We start from the raw sequence: 19,288 nt of genomic DNA, 5'->3' as shown, positions 1-19,288 counted from the left end.
AAAAAAAAATTGGTTTAATTACTTTTATTTCCTATCTTTCCTCAAATTTCATTTTGATAATTGCTGAAGGTTATAACATTATGTGCCATGCTGTTGGCAAGGAGTGAAGGGAACTTAGTCATTTAAAGTTTTTAATGATCATTTTTAGTATTGCCATATTTTGAATAGCTAAATAATAGATTACATTGAACCATGAAGATGAGTTTCCTTTACAATAAATTCACTAAACTCCAATCCCTGAAGGCTTTAGGTTTCAAAAGGGGTATATTTTTAAATTGCAAGCAATCAGCAGAAGGAAACACATGACTGATGAACAGAATTGCATGCTTTATAGCTTTTAAACTCTACTCCATAAAGAGAAACAGACTTTCAGACACTTCTTAAAGAGAAAATGGTTATCAGGCACTTCCCAAAACAGAAACAAAAGAAACAGGAGTTTTACTTTCTTCTTCATTTCTAAAGAACAGTCCTTACTTTGTGGAAACACTTGGCTACTTTAAAGTAAATCAAACAAAGGAAGTTACAGTAAAATATCCAAGAGACTAAACAGTTTGGCAGCGGTTGAGGGAAACATCACGTACAAACGGGCAAGACGGAGGGGCTGGCAGGTCCCTGAAAAATGCTTAAGTGGAGGGATGTGCAGGGACACACATCACCAAAGGGCACAGTGTCTTCAAGAGTGTGAATCTATTGACCGTGGCACACGTTTGCGCTGGTGTTTTCTGATTGGTAAGTGCTGGCTTCCAGGGAGCTGAGCTCTCTCCGCTTGCTGCACACACTTACTTAGAAGTGAAATGTTTTGGAAGGGTGAGCTCCACCCATGGCTTTTCTTTCAGAGATAACAATGGCTTAGATTTTGGGAGCCTTTTAGATTGAGACTTATTCGAAAATAAAAAGGCAAGAAAGAAGTATACAAATGTAAAACAAATATTTTTCCATCAACATATTGTGATTCTATTTTTTTTAAAACTACTGTACTAGAATTATATTTGACACTCTAAACATAATTCATAATTGTCTGATTTCTTTTAACATGGAAAGAAAGGCTTCCCTTAAAATGACTTATTTATCAAATTTTGAGAATATGTAAATGTTCTCAGCAAGCCAGAGGTGCAACAATCAAAGATAATGTTCCCTCACTTCATTCTTGCTTGTTGTTGTTGTTTTTTTTTTGTTTGTTTGTGTTGTTTTTTTTTAAGAGATTTGTTCACTTGGGAACTCTCAAGTGAGTTAGAAGAAAGATTGGATTAAATGGATTAGAAATCAGTGAAGAAAATAGTTTTGTAAATACCCATATAAAATATGAAAATTAAGCAAAATAGATTATGAATCAAATTTATTACAAAGCCCTAGAATATTTTCAAAATCTTACATTTGTTAAGGTTTAATAAGACTAGAACTTGGAATACTGATTTACACTCCCAATACAATTCAATCTTATCATAGAGTGACTGAAATACTGGTAATGCCAGATAAAGAATGAAGAGCTTAATATCTCTTCCATCTTTGTTGGAAGACAAAGTGCACGAAAGACAGTATACATGTTACTTCTAGGAAAATTCCCTACATTGCTAATGAAGAAGCACCACTCCTCTATTTTATGGTCATGTTGCATGCACTGGGAAAGACGTAGTATATGATGAAGCTGCCATGATATCTGAATGGTAATAAAATTAAATTAAATTACATGGGTCCCTCGGCCTGGCTGCAAGGTTCGGGCTGAAACTGGCAATCTGGCATCCCTGGAGGGGTCCCGGATTGTGAGAGGGCACAGGCCAGACCGAGGACCCCACTGGTGCACAAATCCGTGCCCTGGGCCTCTAGTATTTCTATATTTACCTATCCCATTGGGATAATTGATGTGAGTCAGAATTCCCTGGGTGTGAATCTTGGCTTTCTTCTTTACCTTAGGCAATTTATTTTAAATCTCTAATCCTTACTTTACTCATCTGTAAAATGGGGATAATAGCACCTATTTCAAAGTGTTGCTGTGTTAATGACAGAATGTAGGTAAGGAGTTCAGCACAATGTCTGCACACATAGTATACACCTGTAAAAATAGGTTGATTATTTACTACTATTATTCTATCAATAAATACAAAGGCTGAAAGAGCCAACGGAATAGTCTGTTTTGACTATTTTGTTTTGTAGATAAGAGAAAACAAATATTCAAAATGATTAAATTAATTAAGATAATACACCTATATTGAGACAGAGCTAGAACTCAAACTCATGGCTTATTGCCAGGCTCTTTTTACTTTGCTGCTTTCAGCTCTATATAAATCTGAGCAGTAGGGAGGGAAAAGTTAGATAAAAATATGTCTGAGTCCCCCCACTTGGCTGTCAGAACTGATTTTCATTCTATTCTAACCTCTAGTCCAGGGTCCCCTCTAACATTTGTAGGGCCACATACCGTATGTATAAATATATGAAGATTTAAATTGAGCCCCCTTTAGCACTCCTACCTTGACAGGCATCCCTTCTACAGCATGGAGTACCAGATTGAATGTAGAAATCCTAAACTCTCTGAATAGGATGGGAAGGGGTGGGAAGATCTAGCTCCTGGACCACAGTCTGCCCGATTCTTACCCTATGTCCTAACACCACCAGGGGCTGAGTACATGGGCCTTTGTATATCCCCTGCCACAGCCTCCATATCCCAGCTCCTTCCACACTATTCTCCCAAGCTAAATGCTGTGTCTTTGCTCTTCCTTGAGCTTAGGGTATACACTCCTGCAGCACATTCAGGAAAGAAGCCTGCCCAGTCCCCCAAAGTGAGCTCAAAACCATTCAGGCAGAGAATGTGGAGGTCCAATAGATGCAATGTGGTCTGGAGTGGGGAGCAGCTGCTCCGTGGCCTGGCAGATTCCCCACCCCTTGGAGCAGAGTGCAGATAGAGAAAGAGCAAGTTAGGGCTCTCTTAAATTATGGGGGTCCAGGAAGAGGACACCTCTTTCCCAAAGGGTGGTACTGCTCTAATTATACCATTTAACTTTAGGCAAAAGTGGAATGAATCCCTTTCCATAATTGGCACCTGCCTATCACCTCCTGACAGAGCTCTAAGATGAATCTATACAATCTATGCAATCTATATCCTTTTAGTTCTGCTGGATCCAATATTTCCCATAGTTATTGATTATTCAGTTAGATACAAAATGACTCAGCTAACTTTAGGGTAATTGTAGTAGCCAGTCAGACAGGCATGGGCAGAGCAAGGATGATAGGCCAGGTAGGGAAGGTCACCAGAGTGGAAAGCCCTGGGTGCCTGGAAACAGGCAAAACTGGGAAAACAAGGACCTCGCCCCCAGGCTGACCTTTCCTCCCCTAGCATATCGCTGGTCATGTGGCTTAGACCCCCTGACCTTTCATATCCCTGATCATGAGTTTCAGACCCTCCCTTGACCATTCCTCCCCTGGCAAGCTGCTAGTCAGGTGATAGACCCCCTTAGAGGATGAACAAGGCGGGCGGAGAATAGCCTCATATGACTCCCATACAAGCCCTTGCACAACCACTCCCTTAAGCATTAAGCCCTCAAGACAATGTGATTCTGACAGGCATCAATTAATCTCAGTAACAAAGCCTCAGAGTTACAGTCAAACTAGAGATAACATCTAGGCTTCAGTTGTGTTTCAGCTCTAGGCCCAGAAAAGGAGCAAGACCAGGTGGGGTGACGCCACGGATGACATCAGGACCAGCTTTGATGACTAACCACCAATGACCCCCTGCCCTGGCACCGACCAGTCAGTAGAAACCACTGCCTTGAAAGGACACACCTGGAAAGCTGAAGAATATTCCATTGAGGTTTTCCCTTGGGACCTCCCCTGAGATCCCCACCTTTAGAGAGAGGATCAAAACACTCAGGACGGAGGACCTATTGTGCCTTTTCTCTCTCTCTCTCTCTCTCTCTCTCTCTCTCTCTCTCTCTCTCTCTGTGTCTCTCTCTCTGTCTGTCTTCTCTCTAAAGTCAGTGAAAACCATACTTTTGGATGAGGATTCATGTTGTGACCCAACCATAAAATTATTTTCGTTGCTACTTCATAACTGTAATGTTGCTACTGTTATGAATCGTAATATAAATATCTGGTATGCAGGATGGTCTTAGGCGACCCCTGAGAAAGGGTCGTTTGAGAGCCAAAGGGGTCTCGACCCACAGGCTGAGAACCGCTGCTCTAGAGCAGGTCCATACCCTTTCCTCTCTATTTCCCCCAGGCACGTCACCTTTGTCTTTCTTTCTCCTAAGCTCCAAGGACCTTTCTTTTGCCTCTGTAACTCGTTTTCTGAGCCCATACAGCCCAGTTGGCTCATTTCTTTCTATCTTCACGACTTTCTGAAAACTTTCTCTGTCGATTGAGTTCCTTGGCTCTGAATTCTTTCTCAGCTGAACTCAAGAACTGAGGTTGCTGAACTGAGGTCTAGTCTAACTCTTCTGGTAACATTTTGGTGCCGTTTCACCACTAACATAATCAGTCAATCATGACCACTTTGCAATATCCCACTGCGTGGGTTCCAGGTGGTTCCAGATTAGTAGAATTGTGTGGCTTTGTCCCTCCCACCCAAGAGCACAGGCAATTAGTCAATTACTTGCCTTTATGTTCAACACTCCAGTAGGACCACACTTGAGCAACTAGAAAAATAAACCCACGTAGCCAGAACTCACTTCCCCTGTAGCGGTATGGGTAGTGGACTTCATAATGCCTCCAGAAAAGAAGAAACATCAGTCTACCATTCCTTCTTATAGATTTTCTTAGGAAACATTTACTGATGTGTCAGATCCTGATGCTTCATTCTAAAGACAGGACTGATATTATTCAGGAATGCTCTTTTCAACAACAGAGCATCCATTTTCCTGATACAGCTCAAACCTTTGTATTGCACATGAAATAGCCCCAGGGCAAAGCTAGTCTAGAAAGAAAAGGACTGCGGAAGGTTCCAGTTAGAACAATTGGGAGTTGCTTGGACAGAGGGCCTTAATGAATACCACAGCATGTTCATCTTTTGTAAAACATTCAATCTATTGGGTAAAAATGACCCCTTTGACGTATTTCACCTGAAAATTTTAGGCAAGAGACTCTGTTTCCCAGTAAAAGCTCCCCGCTTCCTCATCAGTCACAGCTACGCCTCAGTGGGATTGTTCAGTGTGGGTCCTTCCTCAGCCACTGTTGTTGCAACTCTGTACTTTTCTGACTGCGTCTGTCAGGCAGGAGACAGGAAATTCTAGTCACCCTCACAGCAGCTGCACCATTCCCCCTATCCTCCTCCAATGACTTCCACAGGCTGTGGTGACAGCAGGGCAGGAACTGAGCCACAGTGAAGGTCAGGAAGATAGGTCAGTGTTTATGCCTGTTGGGCTGGGGATCCTGCTGAGGCTATTGGGTTTCTTCCTTTCTATACTGTTTCTCTTTCCGTTCCTCTTTTTTTTTTTTTTTTAATAACGCAGAGCCAAAGCATCCTGTTTTCAAAACATCTGACTGTTTTGCCACTGAGGAACTCATGCTCTGATGCATTTCACTGAAGTATAAAACAATTCCTCTCATTCAGGAGGCGATAAAAGTTGAAACACCAAAATTAATCAACAAATCTAAGCAGGCCATCTGTCCTTCAAGAAAACAGCTCTCACACATCCAACTGAACTTGGACTGCTAGTAAAAGGTTCACTAGACATCCTTTCTTGAAAAACCATGTCATTGCCTCATAAAACTCCTGCTTAATTTATTCTATCTTATGATTCTTGCGGGGAAATAACCTATGATAGTAACTTACCTGGCTGCATCTTTCTTTACAATTTTGGGATTCCCTTTGGCCTGTGGCCAGCATGAAGGACTGCGGGAAATTTGGGCCAAGGAGATATGTTTTTATAAGTCACAGAAACAGTTTTTAATCTAACTCTTTGGGCTCTGAAGCACACTTGGGGGAGCCAGTGATAATTTTTGAGTCACAGTTTTCTTCAAACTGTAAAAGGGTTAAGGAAGAAAAACAAACAAAAACACACACACAACCCTACCCAGATGAAGTAAATATGAAGGACTGCTTGTTTTTCCTCCACTAGACAGTCAGTCCTCTACCAGCTGCATATGCACAGGCCCGTATGTAATTCCCAAACACCCCCTGAGCAAAACACTGGTTCTCCCATCACCATTCTTAAATAAGTTCAGAGGTTGCAAACACAATTCTTAAATAAGTTCAGAGGTCACGTAGCTGATCAGAGCTAGGGACACATACATTTTTGCAAAGAGAGTATATGCTATTAGTAAGTTATCATTTTATTGAACAGGGCTTTGCTGAGTCCTTTAGATACATTATCTCATTCACAGCAACCCTGTGAAGTAGGTACCACTTTTATCCCTGTTTACAGATGAGAAAATTAAGTCATAGCATTAAGATGGCCAAGGTCAAGTAGCTAGCAAACGATAGAGACGGGATTTGAACCAGGATCTTTGGACTCTGAAGCTCAGGTTTTTCATTTACTGCCTCTATAGAACATCTTCACACGTACTTTCAAGTGTTTACCTCAGAGATCTGCAGTGGTTCCTTTGTTCGTTGAGAGTAAGCAAAGGATGACCAAATAAGACTATACAGTAATGAGAATGATGATGATGACTATATTTTTCAAACAGCAACTAGGATGAAATGCTCCAGAATTTTAACAACATTTAAAACTGAATGTGAGATTTATTTTTACCACAGATCTATAACTAGCATAGATCAATTCTTTTGTTGGTTACCACAAAACTATTTATTATATTAATTATGTTATGTTATATTATGTTATATATTGCTATGGATTAAACTTTACCTGAGATAATTACCTAACTAATCAGTACTTGGGGTGGGGGGGGGGAGGAGCTAAGTAAAAAGAGGGAGATCTTTGTAAAAATTCAAATTGACTTCAGCTGTCAGCTGGGCATTGTTCATCCTCTGGGTAAGTGGTTTGCCCTTCAACCTTTACACTGTAGAGTTAGAAAACAGGTGAACTTGCATGCCTTCTACTTAAGCTAGCTGCATCAGAATTAAGGTTTAGCCCTTTCCTTAGGGTTAGCTCTATTCAACTTTCATTGCTTCCTGCACACGACACCATAAAGGAGGAGCGGAAGCCTGAAGTGACTGGAATTCTTACCAGGACCGGCACAGTCTCTGGTCTCAGAGTCTTATTAACTATGACACTGAATATAAAAAATTTTAAATAAATTTGTAAAACACACAATATCTAATTTCAGCCTTCCAGACTCAAACCTAGTTTGAATCTACAACGCACCAACACTCAAAATGAAAACATAATGGCAATTTGCAGTTTCTCAATGAGTATTCTTCCCCCTATCCTCCTGGAGTTAATGACCTACTTCATCTTAGTGACTCCAGAAGAAAGTTCAACATGTCCTTTGTGGTGACATCTGCTGGAAAACTACCCTGGGGTATTGAATCTACGCCTTGCATGGGTGTCAGTGATCACAGCACACATCTGTGGACGCCCCAAGGTAGGTAAAGCGTGTGTGAGACGCTTACACATGGAGCACAGGGTGGTTTGGAGAAATTACGCAGTTCAGCTTTCCTCTTGGGGAAGCAGTTGTTTAAGATTTACAACAGCCTGGAAAAACCCAAAATGCAGCCTTCAATGGAGAACTTCAGAGAAAGATCAATACATAGTTAAACCTCTTTCTTTTTTTACTTCAATTTGAACTAAAATGTAAGAAAGGAGCTTATTTATTTATTTGCTCTTTCATTAACCAATAAACCAGGAGTGAGCAGAGTCTGCCCTCCCCTCCTGCAGGACCTCCTGAAGTGCCAGGCTTCCCCTGCTCAGATACTGGGAAGAGCCTTGATGGGAAGGTGATACTTTTAACCCCAGGAAAGGGGGAGGAGGGGCCCCCCTTTGCTAGTGTCCCTGTGGCTGGAAAGTGCATGCTGACAGGTAGGGAGTAAAATCTCTTTCTAGCCCTAGAACCATAAGACAATGAGAAAATGCCCCAGGCTAGTAGGACTGGGGATTCCGAAAACGTGTCCTTATGAGTGTACAGTGTTAAGGCTTTCCACACACACACGCACACACACGTGTGCACACACACACACTCTCCAAGGGAAAAATACAAGCCAAGAGCAACAACTTTCACTACAGTCTAAATCCAGGTGTTAATTAAACAAATGATATACTATAAAGTTCTTCAACACTAGGTTTTGTCTGAGGATTGTACATAAAACCATTTCTGTGCAATCTGGGTGAAACTTGATTTCAAATGATTCCACTTTAAAAAGCAGCAAACTTTTTAGAAAAAACACTTTCCTTTTTTGAGACCAGGTATATTGTTTCTTTTTTTAAATCTTAGCCATGCCAGCATCACAACATAAATGTTAGAAAATCCCAGAATGTCCTGAGAAGAATTTCAGAATTTATGAAACTTCAGGGCAAACGGTTCTCTCCATTGATATCTGGAGGACATGCCATTTTCTTAATAAAACAACAACAACACACACGTCAAACACCACACCGGATTGCAATGCCACATTTTATGCATTTTACCCTATAGATCCATTCAGATTGTACCTTTCTGATAATTGTTTTTTTTTTTAAGGCATTCACATTTGTATAGTGGCTTGTACACGTTATAAGCACATCTCAACCCAAACACAGCCAAACTCCTTCAAGAAGAAAGAAGTTTGGTTTCTGGGAATTACAGCGCACTGAGGATTTTTAAACTTTTCTGCAGCATCAAGACCCAAGCAAAGTGTGGCACCTGGAGGCAGGCTCCTCTCAGGCAGATCAACAGACCCACCCTCCGGGTCGCGCCCGGGCTGCACCTCTGCTGCAGGCAGGCAGCGGCCAGGGGAGCCGGGAGCTCCCCGCACAGCCCCACTTGATGGAATCAAACGCGCTTCTCTTACCTTGTTAGAAGCCATCTCGCTGACAGAGCGGTAGGTCTGGATGGTCTCTAGCTGGTCTAAGCACCAGTCCAGTTCCTCCAGCGTTTCCATCGCTAACTTTTGATAAGGTTCTTCTGCAAACAAGCACACAGACATGTAGTTAGGCTGGAGCGGCGGCAGGCTGTCCATAGCAGAGTCGCCGCTGCCGCTGCCGCTGATCCCGGTGCTACTGAAGGTGGCTCCGAGCTCCTTCATTATTTGTGTGCCGACTCCTTCCTTCCAGCTCTCTCCACCAGGAGAACAAATCACCGTGGTGCTCTCTGCCCGGAATGGCCCCTGCCAAGTTTTCACGCCCCCTGCCTGGATGAGGTGTCTGTGATCTAGCAAGAAACTTCCTCTGAGGAAGAAGGCGGGGACCTGTCTCTTATAAGCTCATCAGCAAACATGTGTCCGACACTGAGGGCAGAGGCAGGGAGCGTTCTCAGGCTCCGCCGCCTTAGTCATCTAGGGGCACTTTAGGGTGCGTGATGTCACTTCTGAGTGTTTGCCGGCAAGAGGAGAAATGAGGAAAGCCTTGTCTCCTTTTGCTGCTCTTCTACATGAAGCAGACAGGCGACGTTGGAGGGGTGGGGGTGGCTGACAGTGTCATTGGAAGACTACACGGTCATTCACTCAGGGGAACGTGTGTGCATGCTGGATGAACGTTTAATTCTGCAAACACTGACCCGCACCAGTGAGGGAGAGGCATGGGCAGTCCCTGCCTTCTCCCGCCAACAATCTCTCCTCTAAGCAGAGGCGAATGAGGTCTCCCCGATAAGACTTCAGGCTAAGGGAGACTGTCTGGAGTTTTATGTGAACACGTTTATTGGCCTGGGAGTCGGGCAGCTCTTGTTATACTAAACAAAGCTCAAACTTCTCTGCAAGGGCCTGGATCACAGGGAAATTCTGAACCGGACTTTCAGGTGGAGCCAGATGGGAAGGCGGCCGATGTGCACTTTGATTAATGTCTGATTTGTTGCTGGAGGAATCTAGGCTTTCTGGGAATGTCTCTCGGTGGTCCATTCAAAAAATGCCGTGTTTAAGGTCATATTTTTGCTGGATAGTAAAGCTCTTTTTAAGTGTTTACAACATGTCATTCCATACCCAAAAGCTTGTGAGTCTAAATTAATGCTTAAGGTTACTGACTGGAGAACCCCATACTAGTAAACACTGAATGCATTTCGTAAATGCCAGATGAATTTGTGGTGCTACGGACAGTTATACAAACCAGTCAGACTTTCCTGCATACATGACTGAGTCTGGGGGGGCCTGCCATCCATGAACTTTCCCAACCTGTCCAAGTGCAAGCACTGATGAGAGTAAAAATCTTGTATGGAATGCTCTTATGCAGGAGAGACGACACACATTCCTGTCACATGTAGAATACATTTTTCATATGTTCACAAAGAAAGTCTAGGGAGACCAAATAGCTTTTTATTATTATGTGAATGTACTGACGTGCATAGCAGAAAAGGGAATAAACAGAAGAGTGATTCCCAGTGACAGGATCCCTTGGTCACAGATGCACATTTCAAAGAATAGGTGTTTTGTTCATTCCCCAAATACGCCTTCACTTCAGAATAAACAGGGGTTAAAACTCAATATCCTGTATGTCATACTTTAAAAACCCACAAAACCACTGGAGGTGACTTCCTCTATTTTTTTTTCACACTCCTCAAAAATGTGCAGTCAAGAATTGAGGTGTTTTTAGTAAAACTCATTTCAAGTCAACCTTGTACATACCTTCCCCCTCCCCCCCTTTCTTCCTCCTCAATTTTGCAATGCTGGGGCAGCACAAAGAACCTCCTCACTTACTGGTGCTCTCTAGTGTGTCCAAAAGACACCCCCCCACCCCCTGCCTCCTCTGTTTTCTCCAGAGTACCTCTTCCAAGGAAGCTTTTTCTGAAGTGACAGAACCCTCCCCTCCTCATTCCTGGTCTCTCATAAAAGAAAAAGTCCAACCACTTCCTAACTACCCAGACTTTGCTACCTTAGTGTCTTCCATATCACAACCGGTGGTTCTCAGTGACTAAGATCAGCTATTCACCAGGATGGTGGGAGTGAGTGACACTCACTCAGGACCTGCTGAATCAGCTGATATGCAGAATGACTCTAAGATGATATATCACATTTTTCCTTCACTAAGAGGACAAAAGGGCCCTGATTTGCACTCACACTTGACAAAGGAAACACAGTAACGATAGCAGTAGAAGCACTGAAGAATGAGGTGGACGGACTCTTCAAAGATCTGATTGCTATCACCACAGCGTATTCATTGTCTATTACAGAGATTTTCAACTGGTGTGATGCAAGAATTTTTAAAACATGCCATACCTGACTATTTAGTCAATGGCCTTGACCTTTTTTCCCTTAGGTTGTCAAACTAAAAAATGATAACAGCCAATACAATAGCCGTCCGGTGTAAGTGAATCAAAATTATACATTTTTTTTGTCAGATCGGCAAAAAAATATTTTGGTGTGATTTTTTTGGTGCGCTACAGAATTTTAGTAATTAGTTTACATGTGCCATGAGATGAAAAAGGTTGAAAATCACTGGCCTATTACACAGAACAAGCATAGATGTGCTTCTCGACCAGGTACAATACGAGATATCAGTGACAGGCCAATAGATGAGACAGGAACTTACTCCACTGCCCTCTCTTATCCTGGTCAGCCACAATAATTTTTATGTGAAAAATACGACATTTTTACATTAATAAGAATTTGTTCCTCCCCAGATTCTTAATACACAGTCAAGACTCTCTTCGTGCTCCACTGTAGAGCTTTCTTATCACAGTGACTAAGACAGAAGGCACAGGTGTCAGAGTGGGCTAAGTGTGGGAGCGTTAAAGCCCTGCTGATTATGATTCAGCCACAGGAAAGGACCAGTGCAGCTCGGATTGCCCTCCACGTTATAACTTTGTAGCATCAGCACCAGATTCAGAGCTCGGTACCAGCAGATACTCAGTGAGTGCCTGGAAGAATGGAAACCGAAGTGCTTGCCCAGGCAGCCTGCAAGCACTTGGACACCCAGAGGCTGGATGGAACAACTGTATCGCTGTGGAAAGAGCAGCTTTAGAGTGAGATTCACACATTCTGACTTTCTCCTCTACCAGTTACTGTGTGATCCTGGATCTCAACTTCCTACATCTTAAAATAAGGATGCAAATATTTACCTCAGAAGGTTATAAAGGTATAAAATGAGATGAAGTATATAAAGCCTCTGGTATGGTAGCTAGTTCTTAGGAGGCAGTCAATACATAGGGGTATAATTATTCACGGCAATCCAAGTAACCCGAAGGCCTGGCCTTTGTGGGGATGGGGGCTGGAGAACCAGGAAGGAAAAATTGCATATTCAACAAGGGTTTTCCCCCTCAGGATCTGCTATGTCATTTGCAGGGCACAGTACAAAATGAAAATGCAGGGCCCCTTGCTCAAAACGCAGGAAGAAGTGCTGTTAAAGGTAGTAAAATATGAAGCTTTTTCCTTTCTTCCAGAGTTTCCTTCTCGACTTGTATCAGTGTTGTTGTTTCTCTTAAACTTCTTATTTAAAATAGATCTGGATTTACAGAACAGTTGCAAAGACAATACAGAGAGTTCCACATATCCCACATCCAGGTTTCCCTACCGTTAACATTTTACATTAGTATGGCACAGTTGTCACAATTAATGAATGGAATGGCGTGGAGTGTTTTCTTTACTCTTAAATGTTGTGTGCCCCAGGCATGGGGACACCATGAGAAGAGCACAGACCCTCATAGGACTCCGGAGGCCCTGCATCCTCTGACACAGGGCACATGCACAGCCCACCAGTTGCTGGGGTGTGCCTACTTGCCAGCTCCATACTGATGTGCCGTGCCCCAGCTAGGGTCAGGCTCTGAGAAAGCCACACATTTCTCTTCCTCATGGTGCCAATCCGCAGCAAATATGGACTACAGCCTCTGCACCGGGACATGCTAGGTAACCTGGACCAGGGGTGGCCCAGAGGCTCACTCCCACCATGACAGGGCCATTGCCTACCATCTTATAGCCATGCCAACCCAGGGCATGGATGGGTGCTGCCATGCCCCACCTGAGACTTTGCACAGCACACACATCTAACTCTTTGCATCTGCACCCAGGCTCCCACTGGGAATGGATGTCAGCTGTGGTCATGGGTGAGGGCAGGGAGAGGGATGCTGGGTGAGTCTCACATTGCCAAGGGTCAGGAAGATGGGTGGCTGAGAACGTGTCCAGGGGAGGCAGGCAGGTGGCAGGAAGTAGAACGACAGCATAAGAGCCAAGGTTCTAAAGCCACTGGAGTATACTGCATTGTCCCACCAGACTTCACTTAAAAAATAAAAACACTTAAAAATCAAAGATAAAATTATTCTGAGTTTCAAGACAGCAACTATGAAACATTTTGGGGTGGGGAGGCGCTCTGGGACTGCACAGGTTGTATGCGCATGGAACTGGTCCTGTTTCCTGTCTTATAGAAATGGCTCTGAAAAGGAACAATGCTTGACACCACAGAAGCAAGTCTCGAGGGGATAAGAGCAGGTAATGGAACAGTGCATGGTCATGGGGTCAACTCTCTTTGTCAGAAATTTCCAGAAGGAAGAGGAAGAACCAACCTCCCTTCTATTCTTCCCTTCTTTTCCTCTTTCACTTGAACAAGAGTGGCAAAGGAAGATTTACTTCCTTCTGTGGATCTGGTAGGTATTGAATTCAGCCCTGAGAAACAGGAAGAGAGGATGGAGGAATAATTATAATTGATATTAATCTGGTAATAACACGTGGCATTCATATGGCTCTTTTCTCAAAGGAACGCCAAGCACACTCCTCATTAATCCTTGCAACATGTGTGTGTGACAGGCCCTGAAGAGGTATGATCATCTTTAATTTACCATATGGCACCAGCTCAGAGGTAGATGTTAAATGATCAGAGCAAGATTCTTGGCAAGACTATACCTTGGTTGAAGAAACAGGATTTAAGTCAGTGCTGAAAATGCATGCATTCTTAAAAATGCTGCATTTAAAGTAACATCTTACCCTCAGGTCTTTTCTATTTAAAATTGCGTAATTGCTTTCCTAAATGTTGTCATTTCTTGCGTCTCCTGTTTCCTTTTCTGACCCACCTAACAGCCACTAGCACAGGGAGGCTGTGCAATCTTTACTCAGAAGACCTGTATGTTCTGGTCCTGCATCTTGCTTCAGTGGGTGATCTCAGGCAAGTTACCGGAGTTTGCTGAGACTAAATTTCTTCCTGTAAAATGCGGGGGAAATACCCTGTTCTTAGAGGTTAGATAGAACAGGAGAATGCACATGAAATTAGACTGACAAGATTAAATATTTTGCACAATTTGTGAATATTGCATTTCTTGATGGGATATAGGCATTATAGAAAATTACAGAGAAGCAAAAGTTTGAAATGATACAAATGTCACATTTTACCAAGCAGAGACCATCACTGCTACCTCCTTTGTGCATATCCTCTCCTTTATGTATGTGCATGTGTACATGTGTATGTACACAATCAACATGGGATCATACCATACAAACTGTTTGGTAACATTCTTTTTTCAGTGATCTCCCCTTTTCTGTTCTAATAATTTTCCATTTCAGCTAATACTTAGACCATATCCCAATTTCCTCAGGTGTTTTTTTTTTCTCACACAAATTCAGTAGAAAAGTGTGTGTGTTAGCCGAGAGGTGCCGAGAAGGAGAGAACCAGAGAAGGGGGACAGACAGGAAAAGGTAATGGGAAGCCTCGGCCTGGCCACAAATAGCTCCGGCTCACAGTTTGAAAACATGGAAACAGATTTCAGCAGTTATGAAGTCAGTGCCCCAGCTGGTAACAGACCTCAGGTGCCCTAAAAGTTTCCTTCCTCCCTCTTTGTGTGTGCGTGCGTGTGTGTGTGTGCGCGCGTGTGTGATAGTAGCATTTAACATAAGATTGGCCCTTTTGAGAAACTTTTAAATATATGACTCAGTATTAACTGAAAAGCACTGTACAGATCTCTAGGATGATTCACATTGTATATCTGAAGCTGTGTACCCTTTAACCAACACCTTCCCAATGTCCTTCCCCCAACCCTTGGTAACTACCATCTTACTCTCAGCTTCTATGAGTTTGGCTATTTTAGATTCCTGACATATAAGGTCTTTCTAAATGCAATTTTAACATAGCTCTGCATATCGTATCAGAAGCATATCTGTCAAGTTTCCCCTATTACTACTCAAAGACAGTGCATAGAAAAGAAATGTAAATAATCTCTTTTCTTTTTTTAAAAATCTGCCTCACATAATCAGACTCTCTTCCCACTAGAGAAGCTGGTCGCTATTCATGATGGTGTATGGTGGTTTGAATCAATCAGAACAATTGCCATGGCAACCACAGGGATAAAATCTCATAAACATAATCTCAGGCAAAAGACACCAGATATTAGAGTACATAAAAATAGGAGTCAGCTAGAGAAAGTTCAAAAGAACCAAAATGATCTATGATATTAGAAATAAAGATAGTGGTTAGCTTGGGGGGTTAGTGACTGGGAGGGGGCATCAGGGGGCTTTCTATGGGGTTGACAATGATCTCATTCTTGGTCTGGGTACTGGTTACATGGGTGTGTTCATTTTATGAAAATTTTCAGACTTCTATGCTTGTGATTTGTGCGCTTTTCTCTGTCTGATTTTCCATGTACACTTTCAACAGATAGTCCCATCTAGGGAAAGCCCAGCATAAAGAGCCAGGTTCCTAAAAACACATTTCCTTTCTTTTGTTGGAACTATAGCAATGGGTATCCACAGAGTTTGAGTAAATTTCACACAGCTGAAAACCAACACCCAACAGACACTGGTTTTGATATTGTATAGACTAGAACGCTCTTAATAACTGAAATTCAGTGGAACATGTTGGAGTCTGACGCAGCTGTTTATGAATCCTGACTTTGCTTTCCTAGCAGTGCGACCTTAGTTAAGTAGCCTGAATGTGCCTCCATCCCTTTACCTGTAAAACCGGCCGTGAGAATTCAGTGAATCAAAGCACACCGAGCATTTGGCACAGCGCCTGGCACTTGTCAGGAACTTTTTTGGCCCCTGAACTCTCTCTCTGGCTCTGGTTACTTTCCTGAGGTGCCACCTATCTGTTAGCTGAGTTGGATGGCCTCTTGTGCTAGGGAGGAGAGCACACGGCCATGACATCCTAGCGTCCCTCCCACCACCTGACTTCACATAGGGAATTGCCTCTTGGTTAGAGATCATTGGTGTTCCCTTCTAAAATATAGTCCTGGCCTGATACATCATTCTCCTTTCACCAAATCCCGACTGACACACCAAATCAGTGGACCTTCAGATGTGGAGAATTGTACAAGAAACCTATTCATCCATTCCACAGAATACATTGAGTGTCTGCTAATGTGCCCAACCTGCTGCTGGGTGCTGGGTTACAGCAATGACAGGACACCTCAGGAATTGTATGGTCCATTGCACTGTGAAGCTGGGCGCCTTACCCGCTCCCTCTCCCATCCTGCTCCCCACCCCAAGTGTCTTTGTGAAGTTAGAAAATTGTGTCCTCTGTTGGCAGGCAGCTTGGGAGGAAAGCGCGGGAAATGATGCATGAGATAGATTTCAGCTCCCATCAGCTGGCTGAGTACCTTTGATCAGTACCCAAACGACACAATGGCCTATGCAATGGCCTGGTGGCACATGAGTGTGAGGCAAGCTAGCATGAAGCTACCCCAGCCTGATGACGAGGAGTGCTCCAGAAAAGCAGGGCACCAAACAGGGGTCACAGCTAAATCTGCACCTTTCACCTCAAAACAAACTCGATACTGCGAGGAAAACACCTCAACAAGACCTTTCTCAGCTCTTCATTTGTGAACACCATTAAGTAACTGAAATGACATTAAATAACCCTTCATAAAGTAACCAAAAATTTTAATTTGGTAGACTAATTATGACCTTGAAATACAGGTTTTGTTTTCGTAGACAAAATCTTCTAAAGCAATGGCTCCACGGGGAAAATAATAATAAAGGAGTCCTTGATGGGGAAAACTAAAAAACCACTCTTCTGATGCTGGGAAGTGAGAAGTGTGGGTTAGTTGGATCTCTACATTCAACTTGTGACTCTCGCTTTATCCACAAGCTTCCGGCCCGTAGATGTCCTCACTAGACTCCATCTGTGGTAAAGTTAGCATGCTTGTTTCATTCCTTCGTTCCTCCTCACAGTGCAATGAGTATTCGTTAAAATGTAAAACATTTTCACACATGTGGAGATCACCCTCCTTGTTTAAAGGTGTTAGATTGGGACTTTTAGCCTATTTATTTAGTGGTCTTGGTCATCATTTTCCCCTTACTGTTAGTATCAACTTTTCATCCTAAGTTATTAAGTCCAAAGATATAGTTCATTTTGATGAATGAAATGCACCTGTGTTACAGTGCAACATTTCAAAGAGTATGTTGTGTGAGCCTTGAGTAACACATTCTAAAGCCAATCACGGGAACTGGGATAATGCATGCTCTATGTAACACAACTATTCTAAAGGCATTTTGTAAGGCCTCTGTGGCCTGTCTTTAGGCAGAACTTTGTTAGTGTGTCTTTATAACTATGGAACTTTGCAATTGCATATGAAAGGGATTTCATGCTGGGTGGATTCACAGAAGAGGTTCACTGTCCTCAAGGGAAATAACAGTGAAAAGTAGGTCATAGTGATGTCAATCTCTTAGCAAACTCCTCTCAGACTATAAAAACCACCCCAAGTGTCCAAAACACACACACACACAGACACACACACACACAGACACACACACACACAAACTTTAATCACAACCAGCATTTGCATATACAATTTGACAGTTTACCAAGCACTTTCACTTGCAGATCTCATTTTTTTCCTTGAAAAAGAAACCTCATGAGATAGAAATTAGTATTATTATGACACACATTTTCCATTAAGTGTGTGAGAAAATTGAAACTTGGAGATCTATTTAATGATTTACTCAAAGTCATCTGATGAGAGGGAGGGAGGGAGAGAGAGAAAGAGAGAGAGAGAGAGAGAGAGAGCTCCTGGATGGCAGTGGGGAGGGGGGCAGAGACAGAAGAGAGAGAGAGAGAGAGAGAGAGAGAAGAAGAAGGAGGATGACCAGGTGGCTAGAGAGGAGGAGGAGGGGGGGGAGAAGAAGGAGCTGAGGGGAAGAGGGAAGGGAAGGAGAGGAGAGATGAGAGATGGAAAGGGAGAAGAGACGAGGGAGGGAGAAGGAAGGGAAAAAGGAAGTGGGAAGGAGAAAACCCAAGTTCTCTGAATATCATGGCCATTTTTGTTAAGCCATGGGGCCTGTTATAAAAAAAAAATGGCCCAAGTTTCTCTTTCTTTCACCCAGACAGGCTTCTGCAAGCATAACTATGTCTTTGATGTGCCCCCCTCATAGCTCTCTTTCCTTTTGCTCTATCTCCTATTTTTTCAATGTTTTTTACCCTTAATAAAACCTGCTCTTCAAAAGGCCTCTGACTTTGGCATTTAGTTACTAATGAGCATCTGTGCTCATCCAGTTAATAACATCTACCACCAAAGTGAAAGAATGCTCAAGGAACTTAATTATCCACCTGTGTTGGTACTAATCAGCAGAAACAGGGGACCAAAAGTCTGAGAAGTGGGAATGAACAGAATTTAAGGAAGGCCTATCTTGGAAAGTTATATTTGAAGGAATAAGACTTAGTTGTAGCCCTAGCCAGTCTGGCTCAGTGGATAGAGAGTCAGACTGAAGGGTCCTAGGTTTGATTCTGGTCAAGGGCATGTACCTTAATCGCAGATTTGATCCCTGGGCCTGGCTGGAGCATGTGTGGGAGGCAACCAATCAATGTGTCTCTCTCACTGGGACATTTCTCTCTTGGTCTCTCCCGCTCCCTTCTATTCTCTAAAAATCAATGGAAAAAATATCCTCCAGTAAAAATTAAAAACAACAACAATAAAACAGAATTAGGTATAAGAGGGAGGGAAGCATTCTAGGCCAGAGGAACATCAGGGTGTGCTCAGTGAACTGAGAGAGTGCAGTCCATGTGGTGGGAACACAGAAAGACTGATACAAAAAGTTCAGATCAGCTCATACACAGCCATGGAAGGTCATGGAGAAAACCTTGGACTTCTGGAAACAATAAGGAAACTTTTTGGAGCCTTATCAAAGGAGTGGCCAAGCCCAATTTGCATTTTAAAAAGATCATTCCAGCTGCAATTTGGAGAGTGAACTTGAAGGCACAAATGAATTTAGTTAGCAAGGTGGCTAACTGAATAGTATTGCAAAGCTCAGGATCTGGAGGAAGACATACCTGAGTTTGATTTCTGGCTCTGCTTTTTGTTTTATTAACAGTGTGAACTTGGGAAAGTTATTTAATTTCTCTAAGTTGTAATTTCCCCATCTCTA

At 42.8% G+C, this 19,288-nt stretch overlaps 1 protein-coding gene across 1 annotated transcript in view; it reads right to left on the bottom strand.

Moving 5' to 3' along the window:
• PDE4B (phosphodiesterase 4B) overlaps positions 1–9,529 on the bottom strand; it is a 39,435-nt gene extending 29,906 nt beyond the window's left edge. Inside the window, 1 exon segment of the mRNA XM_015565993.1 lies at positions 8,876–9,529. Coding sequence (XP_015421479.1) covers positions 8,876–9,109 — 234 coding nt within the window. The 5' untranslated portion in view covers positions 9,110–9,529.
• Between the last annotated feature and the right edge of the window lie 9,759 nt (positions 9,530–19,288).

The sequence above is a fragment of the Myotis davidii genome, unplaced genomic scaffold (genome assembly GCF_000327345.1).
Source record: "Myotis davidii unplaced genomic scaffold, ASM32734v1 scaffold122, whole genome shotgun sequence".
Taxonomy (NCBI): domain Eukaryota; kingdom Metazoa; phylum Chordata; class Mammalia; order Chiroptera; family Vespertilionidae; genus Myotis; species Myotis davidii.
The sequence above is the reverse complement of the archived record's forward strand: the minus strand, read 5'-3'. Positions and strand labels throughout refer to the sequence as shown.